The sequence below is a fragment of the Muscardinus avellanarius genome, assembly GCF_963383645.1.
Source record: "Muscardinus avellanarius genome assembly, chromosome: 8".
In the NCBI taxonomy this organism is placed as follows: Eukaryota; Metazoa; Chordata; class Mammalia; order Rodentia; family Gliridae; genus Muscardinus; species Muscardinus avellanarius.
The window spans coordinates 2,502,275-2,518,465 of record NC_137794.1 but is presented as its reverse complement, the minus strand read 5'-3'; the positions used below and the strand labels follow the sequence as shown (position 1 = coordinate 2,518,465).

General features: G+C 54.2%; 1 protein-coding gene across 1 annotated transcript in view; it reads left to right on the top strand.

The window, feature by feature from the left end:
• Positions 1-3,597: 3,597 nt before the first annotated feature.
• The window catches only part of TRERF1 (transcriptional regulating factor 1), a gene marked incomplete at both ends in the record, with an annotated part of 42,429 nt that continues 29,835 nt past the window's right edge, over positions 3,598-16,191 (top strand). Inside the window, 8 exons of the mRNA XM_080700581.1 lie at positions 3,598-5,025; positions 6,619-6,665; positions 7,536-7,686; positions 9,042-9,386; positions 11,857-12,085; positions 13,341-13,410; positions 14,779-14,918; positions 15,046-15,149. Of these exons, the coding sequence (XP_080556707.1) occupies positions 3,598-5,025; positions 6,619-6,665; positions 7,536-7,686; positions 9,042-9,386; positions 11,857-12,085; positions 13,341-13,410; positions 14,779-14,918; positions 15,046-15,149 (2,514 nt within the window). The remainder of the gene's footprint in view (positions 5,026-6,618; positions 6,666-7,535; positions 7,687-9,041; positions 9,387-11,856; positions 12,086-13,340; positions 13,411-14,778; positions 14,919-15,045; positions 15,150-16,191) is intronic.

The window sequence follows — 16,191 nt, the reverse complement described above, 5'->3', positions numbered from 1 at the left end:
TGCTACTACCTTTGTGTATTTTTATTTATTATTATTATTGTTATTATTATTATTATTATTTGCAGTATTGGGGATGGAACCCAGGGGCGTTTTACCTCCAAGTTATACTCCCAGCCCTATTTTTTCCCCTTATTTTGAAACAGTCTCACTGATTTGCAAAGGCTATTGTTTTAGGGGAGCTATTTTCTGCCTTTTGTTGAACTTTGGGGGGACAGATACTGGGAATTGAACCCAGAGATTCTATCTTCACACTGTACCTCCACCCCAGTTAATTAATTTGTTTGTTTAGTAGCACTGGGGATTGAACACAGGGGCACTCTACCTCTGAACTATACCCTCAGCCCTATTTTATTCTTTGTTTTGAAACAGGGTCTCACTAAGTAGCTGAGGCTGGCCATGAACCACGATCCTGCTGTCTCAGCCTCCCGAATGCTGGGATGACAAGCGTGCGCCACCACGCCCGGCTTAGATGACTTTTTAAAATGGACTTTTTTACTGATGTTCTGTTTATCATGGTATATAACTTGAATTATCTCAGTGAGCATACACATTCAGTTACCACCCAGGGCTAAAAACAAAATGCTTTGGGTGCTAGGCTAATTTTGCAATTTGTTTATCCATGTAAGAATGTTATTTATTGCTAACATAAGATAAGGATCCCCATCGGTTGTATTTCCAACTTTTATTTATGTAGATGTAAGCACTGAAAACCCTCATTTACAAGAACTTGACAGGAATGCAAGTTTCGCTAAAGCAGGGTCACTTGGCTGTGTGTGTGTGTGTGTGTGTGTGTGTGTGTGTGTGTGTGTGTGTGGTACTAGGGATTGAACCCAGGGGATTCTACCTCTGAGCTACACCCCCAGCCCTATTTTGAAACACAGTGTCGCTAGGTTAATGAGGATCTCAGTACTTGCTGAGGATGTCCCGGAACAGCCTCCCGTCTCTGCCTCCCGAGTACTGGGGTGGTAGGTACTTACTCCTATAACGCTAAGAATTTAAGTCAGGCGTAATGCCCTACTCGGCTTCGCTGAGTCCTTTGATCTGTCTGAGTTATATACCAAAAATTACATAGTGATCTCTCACTGAGCATTATATATGGATAAGAAAAAGTGAATTCGACGCTCCCCGTCGTGGAGGAGGAGAGGTGGGCAGGGATTGATCTGCTTCTTTTCCGTTTCCTAAGGGTCCTCTCCTGTGGCAGCCAGTGGGCACTCGGTGGGGAGGCCGGAGGATTCTCTCTGGATCAGTAAAACCAGTCAAGATTTGGGGTAGGATGGGTAGAGGGTTTTTTGTTGTTGTTGTTATTTTGTTTATCTATTCCTTTTTTGATACTGGGCATTTAATTCAGGGTTTTTCCACCTCTGAGCTCTACCCTCGGCCCTATTTTACTTTTATTTTGAAACAGGGTCTCGCTAGGTTGATGAGAGTCACTACTTGCTGACAGTGTCCTAGAACCTGCGATGCTCAGGCCTCAGCCTCCCACGTACTGAGATTCCAGGCGTGCACCACCACGCCCAGTAGGTGAGGGGTTTTTGTAAGGAGCAGGGCGGTTGGAATGAGCAGGTGTAAAAGCACAACTTGCACCTCTCTGTCCCCCAGTGCTGCAAAAGGTTTCTATGGAAGTTGATGGGCGGAGAACTAATTCTCTTAAAACTTTGGGTTGTGCCAAGCATAATGGTAGTACCTGTCTCCAGTCCCAGCAACTAGGGAGACTGAGGCCTGGGATCATAAGTTCAAGGCCAGCCTGGGTAACTTTGGGACACCTTCTTTCAAAAACAAAAGTGCTGGCGTTATAACTTAAAGGTCTAGTGTCCCTAGCTGGCTGTGGTGGCGCATGCCTATAAACACAGTACCTGTAAGCTCAGACAGAAAGATCGCAAATTAAGGTCAACCTCTCAGCAACCTAGTGACCTGCTTGCTTCAAAATGAAAAATTAAGTCAGGGGTGGTGGCGCACAATTGTCATCCCAGCAATCGGGAGGCTGAGATAGAAGAATCATGGTTCACAGTCGGCCTCAGCTACTTAGTGAGGCCCTTGCAAATCAGTGGGACCCTGTTTCAAAATAAAGGGAAAAAAAAAAGTAGAGCTAGGGGTGTAACTTGGAGGTAGAATGCCTCTGGGTTCCATCCCCAGTACTGCAAAAAATAAAAATTAAAAATTACAAGTGCTGGGGACATAGCTCAGACGTTAGAAAGACCCTGAATTCAATCCCAGTATCAAAAAGGAAATAAATAATATATAGGTTAGATTTGATCCCCAGTAACACTAAGACCTGCGTGCATGCACGCACGCACGCGCGCGCGCGCGCACACACACACACACACACACTGGTGCCCATAGCAGGCTGAGCCACAACCACGGGCATGACGGTGCCCCTCGGGCCTTGCAATCTCCCATACTTCTATCTGGATACCCAGGATGATCCGGGCTTGCCCAATGGTTCCCCAAACCATGGCCAAATGGATAGCTCAGGCAGAGAAAGTGGGGAGGCTCTCCAGGGCCTGGAACCCCGCGCCGCGCTTGGAGATTCCCCCTGTGCGCCTAGAGATTCATGGCGCAACTTGAAGTCCACTGAGGAAGCCACGTGGACTCACCTGGGCCGGGCCAGTCCAGTCTCCAGCCTCCTAGCCCATGTCTCTACGAGCGTGGAGCTGATGGGCCCCGCCTGCTTTCCGTGCCGGGGCATGGCATAAGGTTCTGGCAGCCGTGTCTCCCTGGGGCGCTTGCGTGGGCCGGACAGTCCAACCAACGTGGTCAGGACTTGAAACCTTCTCCGGTCCTGTTCCCCGCTGCAGTAGGCTCTGCGGTCTCTGATCCGCACTCTCTCGCTTCCCCCGCTTACCATGCGCACGTCCTTCCCCTTTGCATCATCTTTGCCTTCTCCTGAGTGAGCCCAGCTCTTGTTTGTGGCACCTTGTTTGTGTCTTAGTAGGTGTCTAAGAAAGATTTGTTGAACAGATGAATTTCATGTCCTAAACTTCTTCGCGTCCCCCACAGCTGCCGGAGTCACCGTTCTGGGTCCTTGTAGTTTCAGTAGCAGGGTCTCAGAAGAGCGGATGAATGAATCAATGAGGGAAAGTGTAAATTAGCAAATCGATGAGCCAATGAGCCGCGGACCAATGGCTTGCAGGCCGGAGGCAGGCGCTGCCACCTCCTGGGAGGTCCGGGTCTGCAGAATGGCTGCAAAGGACTCTGGCTCTTTCTAATCGAGTCTCCTTTTTATGTTTACTCTTATAACGTAGTAGATATAATTGCTTGTCGTGAAATGGCCAAGTAAGTGGCTCCCTGTCCTTCGCGTCTCGTCTTGCAGGTGCGAGCCGCATCTCCTCGCCGTGGCGGTGTTCGGATCGTCCCTCAGCCCGGGTGACCATGTGAAGGCCCTCGCTCTGCAGAGGCGTGGTACAGGCCCCCGGGACCCGCTGGCTCCAGCCCCTCTCCCAGACATGTCGGCCGTGGAGTAGCGTGGACACGTTCTCTCAGCTTCTCAGGGTTTCCGTGTTTTGGGGTTTTCTTCATTTTCCTTTGTTTGTTTGGGTTATTTTTTTTTTCGTGTTTTTATGGTTTTGTGGCTGGACATTCACAACCAAGCCGGACGCCATGGGGGATCAGCCACTCTACAAGACCAACCACGTGGGCCACGGGGGTGAGAATCTTTTCTACCAACAGCCACCCCTCAGCGTGCACAACTACGGGAATACAGTCACAGGGGGTGGCATGGATGTGCCGCAGGCCTCGCCCATCTCCCCCCACTTCCCTCAAGAGACCCGGGATCCTCTGGGCTTGCCCATGGGTTCCAAAAACCTCGGCCAAATGGATACCTCGAGGCAGGGAGGGTGGGGAGGCCACACAGGCCCTGGAAACCATGTCCAGCTACGTGGCAACCTGGCCAATTCCAATATGATGTGGGGGGCACCTGCCCAGGTGGAGCCCCCCGACAGCTACCAGTACACCTACTCCCAGGCCAGCGAGATCCGGACCCAGAAGCTCACCAGCGGTGTCTTACACAAGCTGGACTCTTTCACCCAGGTGTTTGCCAACCAAAACCTGCGAATTCAGGTCAACAACATGGCCCAGGTGCTGCACACCCAGTCGGCGGTGATGGATGGGACCCCTGACAGCGCCCTCCGCCAGCTGCTGTCACAGAAGCGCGTGGAGCCCCCGACAGCGGCGATACCTGCCCCCTACCAGCAGGGGCCCCAGCAGGTTCACCCTGGCTTCCCCGGAGGGCTGTCCAAGCCAGCCCTTCAGGTCGGGCAGCACGCTCCCCAAGGGCCCCTGTACTACGACTACCAGCAGCCGCTGGCTCAGATGCCAATGCAGGGGGCACAGTCCCTGCAGGTCCCGCCGGTGCTGTCACAGCACATGCCGCAGATGCAGCAGCACCAGTATTATCCACAGCAGCAACAGCAGCCGGTCGGGCAGCAACGCATCTCCATGCAAGAAATACAGCAGCAGCAGCAGCAGCAGCAGCAGCCGCAGCAGACGCGCCCTCCGCAGCCGCAGCAGCCGCAGCAGCAGCAGCAGCTTCAACTGCAGCAGAGGCAGGGTTCAATGCAGATACCTCAGTATTACCAACCCCAGCCGGTAATGCAGCACTTGCAAGAACAGCAGCCGCCACTGCACCTGCAGCCCGCTTCCTATCACAGGGACCCGCATCAGTACGGCCCGGAGCAGGCTCACGCCGTCCAGCTGATCCAGCTGGGCTCCATGCCCCAGTACTACTACCAGGAGCCCCAGCAGCCCTACGGCCACCCCCTCTACCAGCAGAGCCACCTGGCCCAGCACCAGCCACGTGAGGACGGTCAGCTGAAGACTTATCCCAGCGACAGGCAGACTCCGGCCATGCTGGGGTCCCACGGCGACCTGGCACCTCCTGACTCAGGACTGGGAGACCCAGCGAGCTCTGACCTGGCCCGGGTTAGCGGCGCTCTCCCCCACCGAGCCCTCCTCTCCCCCAGCGGGGTCCACCTCAACAGCATGGGGCCCCAGCATCAGCAGCCGTCTCCCGGTGCCGTGTGGCCCCAGGTATTCTCCGGGTGGAAGCGTCTCCCCACGTCTCTGTGTGTGGCAGGGCCAGCCCGGGCTGCCTTTCACATATACTTACCTGTGTGTGCCAGGCACCGTCAACACCAGGCACTTAGAATATAAAATCAACTTTTTATATATTTTTATTGGTATATTATAGTCTCACATCATGATGTAGTTCAGACCAAAAGATACCCAGGGGCGGTATATCTGGATTAGATGGGGGATTCATTTTCAGTGTTCTCAGGAATTTTCACACTGACCTATCTCCACACACTAATTTGCAACCCCACCAACAGTTCCAGTAGCGTTCCTGTTGCCCCACATCCTCGCCAGCATTTACTGTTGTGTGACTTCTTAATGGTTGGGGTTAGATGGGAACTCGGTGTGGTTTTGATTTGCATCTCCCTGATTGCTAATGATGCTGAGCATTACAAATCAATTTGATTCAGTCCTTTGCCCAGAGAGTTTATAATCTCACTGTAGAGCTGCCAGAATACTATATCACATCCTAAGCAATTTATATAACGACCGAGTCCTTGAGTCAAATGCCAACGGGCCGTACGGTGGGACGAGTGCCTTCCGTCCCCTGAGTCTGTAGCCTCAGGGTGGTTAATCCTTGTGAAACTAGTCCCCCTTTGGGCCCATTATGATAGCATTTCTCAAGCTATGTTGCTCAGAACAACAGTTCTACAGAATGCAAAGGGATATGCTGGTAAAACAATGGATTCCCTGGATGAACTTAGATTTTCTTACAAGCTGAACAGGTCGCTATGCTGTGGGGCTTCTGGAGGCCTTTAATGCGCTCATGCACCTTGGGAATCTCACAGCCAGGGACTCAGAGATGAAAACCTTACCTGCCGTAGAATCCAAGCTGGTAGAGTGAATAAGGAGAAAGCTCTGGTAGGAGGCAATCGGGAGTGGCGGAGACTGTAGGCATTGAGCGAGCAGGTACCTCAACTCACCCATGATTGTAAAAACAGTCTCGCCAAACAAACCCTGCCTGCAGGCCAGGCCGACCGAGCCTGAGGGCCATCATTATTAAGCCTTCATTAGTTCTCACAGCTTCTGACCACCAAAGAGCCTACTGTGCAGGACACTGCTTATGCCCAGACACGTTTCAGGCACTACACTCAGGTTACAGTTGAGCTTTAGGAGGAGGGCCCCCAACTGGAACTAGTTGAGTGGGGAGAGGGCTCTAATGGAGTCGTTGAAGGCCAGAGAACTTCCCTTGACATTTTTTTTTTTTTTTTTTTTTTTTTGGCCTGGGGAATAGAGACCCAGTAGTAACTGAGAATCTTGTGGCCACAGGGATGAGAGGATGTGCCAAGGCTTTTAAAAAAGAATCCAGCAGAAGGTCTCTTGGCATGAGGCTGTGTCGTCCCTCCAAGAAAGGGGTGGTGGTCGCTAGTCAGGGGTGATTACAGGTGCAGAAGAGAAAAGGCCTCGGTGGTCATGAGCAGGGTCACCACAGCGGGAAAGTTCTAGAATACACTCTGGTGCGCTTACTGTTTGAGATCCCTTGCTTCAAAAATACACTTTTTCTCCTCTCTTTTTCTTCTTTTTTTGGTGTCCTACTTGACTCAAAATTAGATGCACCTACCTGATGGGAGAGCCTGGCCAGGATCCCCTGATTCAAGGTAGGATCGTTGGAGGCTCCGTGGTACTCTGGGATACTGGGAGGTTTTCCCGGGTTGTCTCTCATGATTCATTTCCAAATTCAAAGCTAATTTCTCAAAAAAGTATAAAGGAATAATAACTGCAGTTGTGTTCAAGTGTTTACTGTGTGCTCAGCACCCTGTTTTATGGGTAGCAAAATAACCCGTAGAGGGTGGATATGATTACCACGCACCTGTCACTAGTAAGCCATCAAGGGCTGGGGTGTGTGAGCCCAGGGTTGTAGACGGCTTGCCTAGCATGTTTGAGGCCCTGCGTTCAATCCCTAGCTCCAAAAAAAAAGAAAAAAAATAAGCACTTGGTAATTGTTACCCGTTGCTATTATTATCATTGTAGACATGAGGAAACCAAGGCTCAGACAGCTTAGGTTACACCTCTGGTGCTGGGATTGACTCCAAAGCCCGTGTTCGGGCCGTTTGTTCAGGTAGTGAGGACTTTACTGAGTGCCTGCTGGGTACCAGGCCAGGCTTTGAAGGTTGCAGCAGTGAATATATGGACCTGCTTTTCCGTCTCATGGGCATAGTAAATATTGAGCGGTATCACCAGGACCAGATAAACCAGTGCAGTGTCCGGTGCCGAGGCTGGCTCGGGGTGGGAAAAATCACAGCGCCTCAAGCTCTGGGAAGGAGGGTGTGTCGGCCGATTCTTGCACGACCTTCAGAAAGCCCTGGGAACCCTGAGCCTCCGTCTTTCAGCTGTAAGTCGGGCTCAGTTCTCCGAAGGGCCGCAGAGGGGAGCACTGGGTGAACACAGTGAGCTTGCGGGGGTCTTGGCAATCTGTTTTCCCCTCCTCAACACGTGTGCCATCTCTGTTGTGCCCCCTACCCGAGCAGTGGCCCGCCCGAGGGAGTGTTCGGTGAGCAGTTCGATGCTAAGAGCAAGCTGGCCTGCTCCATCTGCCTCAAGGAGTTCAAGAGCCTGCCTGCGCTCAACGGCCACATGCGCTCCCACGGCGGGACGCGGGCCTCCCCCAGCCTCAAGCAGGTGAGCCCAGCCGCTCTCCGGGACGCTGCTGCTTTGCTTTGCTTTGCCGTCTGACAAGTGTGAGAGCGACAGGAGCCCCGGGTGGGGTGGGGCAGTCCTCCCCAGACTGGGAGGCCAGTGCCGAGAGCCAGCCGGGTCGAACGGCACCCGCTTCTCAGCCTTTATCAACAAGGGGCAAAAACAGGGATCCTCTGCTTGGGGAGCCCAGCCTCTCCACCTGCTGGAGAGGTCAGCAAGACGAAACACAAGGCACTGTTACGTTTAATTTATGCCAAGTGTATGGTGTTTGGCCATAGTATCCAGAGCACCCCAATGTCCTCGGCGTTACTCAGGTAGGATGGCCATAGCACACACCATCTGAGGATTTTGGGGTGTGTTTGTTTGTTTTTTTGTTTCTTTGTTTGTTCTGTGTGTGTTACTGGCAACTGAACCCAGGGCCATTCTACCTCTGAGCTGCATCCCCAGCCCTGTGTTTTGTTTTTTTGGTTTTTTGTTTCAGTACTAGGGTTGGAACCCAGGGGCATTAACCTCCGAGCTATGCCCAGCCCGATTTTTTATTCTTTATTTTGAAACAGGGTCTCACTGAGTTGCGGAGGGCCTCACTAAGTAGCCAAGGCTGGCGGTGAACCATGATCCTCCTGTCTCAGCCTCCCGAATGCTGGGATGACAAGCGTGCGCCCCCACGTCCAGCTTTGTATCCGCTTTTTTTTTTTTTTTTTTTTTTACAAATTCCCTGTTTTGTATTTTCCATGTGGTTTTTTAATCTGAATTAAATTGAGGAGGGAATGCCTCGTTCCACTCCACACCTCAGGACACTGGAAATCAAAGCTCCTACTTAAGATCACGTCTTTTGTTTCCACTGATTATCAGTCCTTTTTTTCCTTCTGTTTCTTTGTGGTACTGGGGATTGAACCCAGGGGCATTCTGCATCTGAGCTACACTTCCAAAACCCCTTTATTTTTTGCTTTCAAACAGAGTCTCACTAGGTTGCTGAGATTCTTGCTACATTGCTGAGGCGACCCTCGAACCTGCGATCCTCCTGTCTCCGCCTCCCAAGTACTGGGATCACAGGCACGCACCACCACCCTGACCCATGTCCTTTTCTTTATTTTTTTCTTCTCTTTCTTTTTCTGTGTCTTTTTATTTAAAAGCAATCATGAGCACAAAAAAATGTTCTTAGATATTTTAACACACAAGCGCCACGTGGTCAGGATGTTTTAAATGTAGGAAATAGAATTCATGGCCTCATCTATGTCACCACACTAGGTGTCCTGGAACCTTTCAGAAAAAGTAAAGTGTTATCTTCGTTGAGAGGTGCTTTCAGCCCAGGATCAAAGCCTTTATTGTCTGTGTAGGAGGAAGGAGAGAAGGCCCCGCAGCCTCCGCCTCAACCTCAGCCTCAGCCTCAGCCACAGCCTCCGCCTCCGCCTCAGCCTCAGCCTCAGCCGCCACTGCCGCCTCCGCCGCAGCTCCCTCCCGAATCTGAGAGTCTTGCTCCTGTGGTCATGCCTGTGTCTGTCCCTGTCAAGCTTCTCCCGCCCAAGCCCAGCTCCCAGGGGCTCACCAACAGCGTCGCCGCGGCTCCCTGTGCCAGAGACAAGCCGACCAGCTCCATGTCGGACGACGAGATGCCCGTGCTCGTGAGGATGACCCTCTCTCCCCCACACTCCCCCCAAGGGGCTGACCCCTGTGCGCCTGCTGTGAGTCGCAGCTCTGTCCCGCCTGCCTGGGGGGTGGCCCTTTGCTTTCTTGGAGATAGGATGGCTTTGAGAGTTACTGGCTGAGCTCAGACAGGACTTGCCCTGGGGCTGAGCTCTCAGGGATGCCTGCCCACCACCCATTAAACACCGTTACTCTTCCAGCCCACAGTCTGGCTTAGATGCTGAGACCTCAAGGTGTTCCCGGGCTGATAATCCGGCTGGCACTCACGGATGCCACCATTCCCTTTATTAAAGTCTGGAAGCATTCCACCCCAGATAGCAGTCAGCATTGCCCAGCGCCTACGCCCTCTCCCAGGACCTCTGGATCAACCTCCTCAGGTCCATCCACCAAAGAGGTGGCGCCTGGAATCACAGGGCCTGCAGGCAATGGACCCGGCATGCATTCTGAGGCCCGGCCTTACCTGACGCTCAGTAATTTCAACATCACGGCCGCCTAAGTGCCCTGGAGAATCTCAGCCCTTAGACTTCCCAAAGTAGCCCCATGGAGCGCCATCCCACCGCAGTCCAGGAAAGCAGAGTGATCTGTGTCCCCACCGTCGAGTTCTCCTTGCTTTTCTCACATCCTTCCCCGCCCTCCCTCCTTGTCTCCTCTCCCCCTCTCCTCTGCCTCCCCGCCCCAAGCCTGGAAAGCCCTCCGCCTTGGCTATATCAGACCCGCCCTTCCCCTGTTTGCCCTTGGAGAATAGGTGTCTGCTGAGAATCCAGGAGGTAGGAGGCTAGGGCTGGGCCAGATGGGGTCGGTAAGGGCTTCCAAGAGATCGCAGAAGTCTGGGAAGAGCCATTTGGGTTCCCTGAGATCTCAGGGCCCCAGAAGAGGAGACGCTGATGGACTCCAGGGCTGGAGTCTCATTAGCTGCCAGGTAGGGCGGCGGCGGCAGAGATGAAACGGCGCGTCCAGGCGTCCCCTCTGCCCTCGGAAGGGCCTGGCTTGGTGGGAGAGCCACTGTTTTTACCCTAGGAGAACCCTCAGTCCAGGGCTCCTGTCGCTCAGGGGTCACAGCCCGGGGGACCCACCCCTCCCCAGTCATCCCAGACGGGGAGAGAAAGAGGAGGCAGAAGGGAACCCGTGCTGGTTGGAACGATAGACGGACGGTCCCTGGCCTGGGTCCCTTACGATCCCCCCCCCCCGTTACGTGATGGTACAAAGGGCTGCACTGTGTAGGAACCATACCTTGGATCTTTTAGTTTTTTCCCCAGCTAGCGATGTGCAGTACAATCCTCTCGCCTCCAGCCATAGCTCCTGGTCCGCCCTGGGAGCGCGAGAGGAACAACCACGGCGCTAGAGGGCGCTCCGTGTCGCCAAGCCCGAATCCCTGTACTGGGGGAGCAGGTTCAAGGCAGGCCTCTGCAATTTAGCAAGACTGTTTCAAAAACAAAAAGGGCTGAGGCTGCAGCTCAAAGGTAAAATATCCCTGGGTTCAATCCCTAGGACATCCCAAAAATGTCTAGGAAATAACACTGGATTCTTTTTTATTGATTTATTGGTACTGCGGATTGAACAGGGTATGCCCCTAGCCCTTTTGATCCTTTTTTTTTTTTGAAACAGGATCTGGCTAAATGGCTGATGCTGGCCTCAGACCTGTGGTCCCCTGCTTCCGCCCCCAAGTACTGAGGTTATGGGCACAGGCCGCCACACCCAGCTGGGAGCCCTGGATTCTAGTCATCTCTGCCTCTAGCCTGCTGGGACAAAGGAAACCAAGACCCTGGCCTTCTCAGACCCCGGCGCCCCCTTTAAAGCTCTGTGGAAAGGGCTTTTAAAGGCTCGGTGCTGGGCCCCACCCCAGATCCGCGTAGCTCGCTGGATGGGGCCTACCTGTCCGTGGCAGCACGGAGGAGCCCTGAGCGGCTTCCTGGCCCCGAGCACCAGAACGGCCGCTGCGGGGAGGAGGGAAGAGCCCAGAGCCGGTGGCCCTGAGATCAGGGCTGAGGTCACAGGCGGGATGTGCGCCCCAGGGCCCAGGACCCACGACCCTCCCCGGCCTCCTCGGCCTCTGCCCTCCTCAGCCTCTGTCCATCTCAGCCTCTGCCCTCCTCAGCCTCTCTTCCCCTCAGCTCTGTCCGCCTCTGTCTGCCTCCCTCATTCTCCAACCGTCTCGGCCTCTGCCCTCCTCAGCCTCTGTCCACTCGGCCTGTCTCCCTGGCTCTGCGTCCTCAGCTGCTCTTCCTCTCAGCCTCCCTCCCTTCAACTCCGTCCACCTCAGCCTCTGCCCCCTCAGCCTCTGCCCCCTCAGCCTCTGCCCCCTCAGCCTCTGCTTTCCTCAGCCTCTGCTTTCCTCAGCCTCTGCCCTCCCCAGCCTCTTTCCACCTCAGCCTCTGCCCCCCTCAGCCATCTTCCTCTGCCCCCCTCAGCCATCTTCCTCAGCCTCCCCCAGCCTCCCCCAGCCTCCCTCCCCCGGCCTCCCCGCCCCTTCCCGTGGGCCCCCGCGCTGAGCCTGTCCTCTCCCCGCAGGACGCGCCCCGCCGGCCGCCCGCCCGGAGGCCTCGCCCGCGGCCCGCGCCGCTGCTGCTGCCTCCGCCCGGCGCCGCCACGCTGTTCCGGAGCCAGCTGCGCTCGCCGCGCGCGGGGGAGCGGCCGCCGTACACGCCGCCGCCCATGCTGAGCCCCGCGCGGCCCGGCTCGGGGCTGTTCGGCGCGCTGGGCCTGGGCGGCGCCGCGCCGCGCGTGCTGCTGTGCCGCCGTGAGTGGGCCGGGCGCCGTGGGCACCACAGGAGGGCTGCGGGCTGTCCTGGGGCTGTCCTCGAGTCCTCAGGGTCTGTCCTCAGGGGTCTGTCTTCAGGGTCGGTCCTCAGGGGTCTGTCCTAGGGGTCTGTCCTCAGGGTCGGTCCTCAGGTCCTCAGGGGTCTGTCCTCAGGGGTCTGTCCTCAGGGTCGGTACTCAGGTCCTCAGGGGTCTGTCCTCAGGGGCTGTCCTCGGGGGGTCTGTCCTCGGGGCTGTCCTCGGGGGGGGGTCTGTCCTCAGGGGGTCTGTCCTCAGGGTCGGTACTCAGGTCCTCAGGGGTCTGTCCTCAGGGGTCTGTCCTAGGGGTCTGTCCTCAGGGGTCTGTCCTCAGGTCCTCAGGGGTCTGTCCTCAGGGGCTGTCCTCGGGGGGTCTGTCCTCAGGGTCTGTCCTCGGGTCTGTCCTCAGGTCCTCAGGTCCTCAGGGGTCTGTCCTCAGGGTCTGTCCTCAGGGGTCTGTCCTCAGGGTCTGTCCTCAGGGGTCTGTCCTCGGGGGTCTGTCCTCAGGTCCTCAAGGGTCTGTCCTCAGGGGTCTGTCCTCAGGTCCTCAGGGGTCTGTCCTAGGGGTCTGTCCTCAGGTGTCTGTCCTCAGGGGTCTGTCCTAGGGGTCTGTCCTCAGGGTCTGTCCTCGGGTCTGTCCTCAGGTCCTCAGGTCCTCAGGGGTCTGTCCTCAGGGGTCTGTCCTCAGGGGTCTGTCCTCAGGGAGTCGGTCCTCGGGGGTCTGTCCTCAGGGGTCAGTCCTCAGGGGTCGGTCCTCAGGGGTCTGTCCTAGGGGTCTGTCCTCAGGGTTCTGTCCTCAGGGTCGGTCCTCAGGTCCTCAGGGGTCTGTCCTCAGGGTCTGTCCTCGGGGTCTGTCCTCGGGGGTCTGTCCTCAGGGGTCTGTCCTCAGGGGTCTGTCCTCGCGGTCTGTCCTCAGGGTCTATCCTAGGGGTCTGTCCTAGGGGTCTGTCCTCAGGGTCTGTCCTCGGGGGTCTGTCCTCAGGGTCTGTCCTAGGGGTCTGTCCTCAGGGTCTGTCCTCAGGGTCTGTCCTCAGGGGTCTGTCCTCAGGGGGTCTGTCCTCAGGGTCGGTCCTCAGGGCGTCTGTCCTCAGGGGGTCCGGGCCCTACGCCATCTCCAGAGCCTGGCCGGGCAGGCAGGGGGCACCCAGCCCTTGGTGCTGCGGTCTGTCAGTCTGTCCTCAGGCCCTTGACCTGCGGGCTTTGCTTTTGTCGTCCAGACAGCATCCTCGATGGCAGCAGTGTCACAGCCACCCCGGGGCCTGGAGAGCAGACCGTGGATGTTGAACCGTAAGGAAAAGCCCGCTTTCTATTCATTTACTTTTAGAAAGAAAGGCTTCAGCTGAGGAAAGGGACCAGGACCTCTGAGAAGGGGAGCTAGCACTCCTAGTCCCAGTGGCTGAGAAGTTGTAGGAACATTGTAGGCATCTCTTGAGTCCTGTTGTTTCTCTGCTGTTGCCCGTATGTCAAGGTCTTTGTCAACGACTAAATGCATAGTAAAAGCTTGAATGCCCGGGTTCAGAGAACTCGGCATCCCTGACTCTGGCTTTGCCCTTTTTTTTGACACTGGGGCATGGTTTGACACGCCCAACTCTTTAAAAGCTCTTTTGGACCGTCCCTGCTTCCCCCATCCCCTCTGTCAGATTCTTGGCCAGCCTTCCGGATGGCTGTGTTAAGTACTTGAATCACGCGTGGGCAGCAGGAGGCGCAGCAGCTCCCCTGATCCATGGAGGATGCATGCTGAGACCAGGATGTCTGAAACGTCCTGTAGGACTAGACCCTCCATATGAGCACTCGATGCCTCCATAGTCTGTCCTGAGCTGAGCTGGCTACCAAATGACCGCAGGCAGGTAGCCCTGGAGCGGGGTGTCCTGGACAAAGGGTGACTCACATCCTGGGTGGGACAGAGTGGGCTGAGTGGCCTGAGATTTTTATCACACTACTCAGAATGGCATGTAGTTTAGAACTTACAAATTGCTTGTTTCTGGAATTTTTTCGTTGGATATTTTCAGGCTTGGGCTGACCATGGAGGCAAAAGTGCAGATGAGCTGCTGCACTGTGGGAGGAAGGCCATTCATGAAGAAGCTCAGAAAAGGGCCAAATATTAGAGTGCCGAGTATACTGAGCCAGGAATCAGAAAACCTGAGCTCTGACACCAGCTTGCTTATTATCTAAATTGAGTTAACTTTTCTAGACTTTGGTTGACTCCAAGTAAATGGAATAACTGTTACTACCTTGTTTATATCACAGTTCTTTGTGAGGCTCAAAGGGCATAATGTATGTGAATGTGGTCTGAAGGGGATACAAATTAAGTTAAAACTTGATGTTGTCCTGTTTTCTGGTTAAATGGTAGTATCAGTCATGTTCTGAGCAGCTGTTCTCTTGGAACTAACCACCCTTCTCCTCGAGTTGTAGGGCACTGTGAAACCCCAGGCAAACTGCTCACTTTCTTTCCCTACGATTCTTTATCTCAGTGAAAAGACAGTGCCTGGAATCTTAGGGTCACGCTGGGAGGAGCTGCCCTGTGTTCTTCTTGCAGAAGGAACCAGTTTCCTTCTTTTAAAGTCTTTGACAGTTGCCCTTGGCCTGGACCATCAAATTCAAGACCACACTGTTTTTTTTGTTTTTGTTTTTGTTTTTTTTTTCTTGTCACTAAAGGCGCATCAACATTGGCTTGAGATTCCAAGCAGAGATCCCAGAACTGCAAGATGTCTCTACCCTGGCCCAGGACACTCACAAGGCCACGCTGGTATGGAAGCCCTGGCCAGAGCTGGAAAACCAGGACCTCCAGCAACGAGGTATCGGCCTGCGGGAGGAGGTGGGCAGGCCAGGCTCGCTTCCTTATTGGGCCCTCTGGCTCCGGGATTGTGGTTCTCTGTGTTACCGAGCTTTCCCTCATGCGCGGCTTCTCTTTATTTTTGACAGTGGAAAATCTGCTGAATTTGTGTTGCTCGAGTGCATTGCCGGGTGGAGGAACCAATTCCGAATTTGCTTTGCACTCTCTCTTTGAGGCCAAAGGAGATGTGATGGTAAGGGCCCAGGGAAAGGAGGCTTCTGCAGAGTTCTGCAGAGGATTTCTCCGCGTGTCTGTACTGTCCCGTGCTGTGGATATCCAGGTCATAAGGCGGTGGCCAGTCAACATGCTTATCTAAATGTGTGAGCAGGATTTTAAAACCTGCAGAAAGAACCTCCAGTTGGACTTGTGTTTATACATCTATTCCTATGTTATAGTGTGGACACGTCTGTCTTAGGAAATTAGGATTTCTTTTCATCTATCTGTGTTTCTCCAGTGATGGAGATAGAAGGCCTTACAGAAACCCGACTTGACCTAAAACAGCCTGTCACACTCGCTGATGGGCCTCCCTGCTGTGGAAATCAGCCGGAGTCTGATGTTCATAGAACTCTTCTCCTCTCACCAAAGGCAGTGTGTCCTGTTCACCATCTGGTTTCATTCTTCCACCTTTGACTCAGTTCTGCAAGTGGCCCCACTTCAAAGCCTCGGGACCATCTTCCCCAAATCATACCTGACCATCTGCCTGCGCATGCCGGACTTCTGGCCGGCTCACTCACTTCAGTTTCCCTTTGTATAATACTCGCTTCTTCCAGACACTAACTAGATCCAGCCTCCTGCATTTAGATTTTATTAAAATGTGCCGGGTGAGGTAGCGCAAGCTTGTAATCCCAGTATTTGGGAGGCTGAGATAGGCAGATCACAGGTTTGTGGCCAGCCTCTGCAATTTAGTAAGGCCCTCTACAACTTAGACTGTCTCGAAATACAAAATCAAATAGAGTTATCTAAATGTGTAAACAGAAGTAGAATGCCCCTGGGTTCAATCCCCAGTACCACACACACACAAAAAAAAATTTATAAAAACGTGAGCTGGGCATGGTGGTGCACATTTGTGATCCCAGTACTTGGAAGGCTGAGACAAGAGGATGGCAGGTTCTCGGCCAGCCTCAGCTACCTAGTGAGGCCCTGTTTCAAAACAAAGAATAAAAATAGGGCTGGGAGTGTGTAGCTCAGAGGTAGAATCCCCCTGGATTCAATGCCCAGTACCCCCCCCCCAAAAA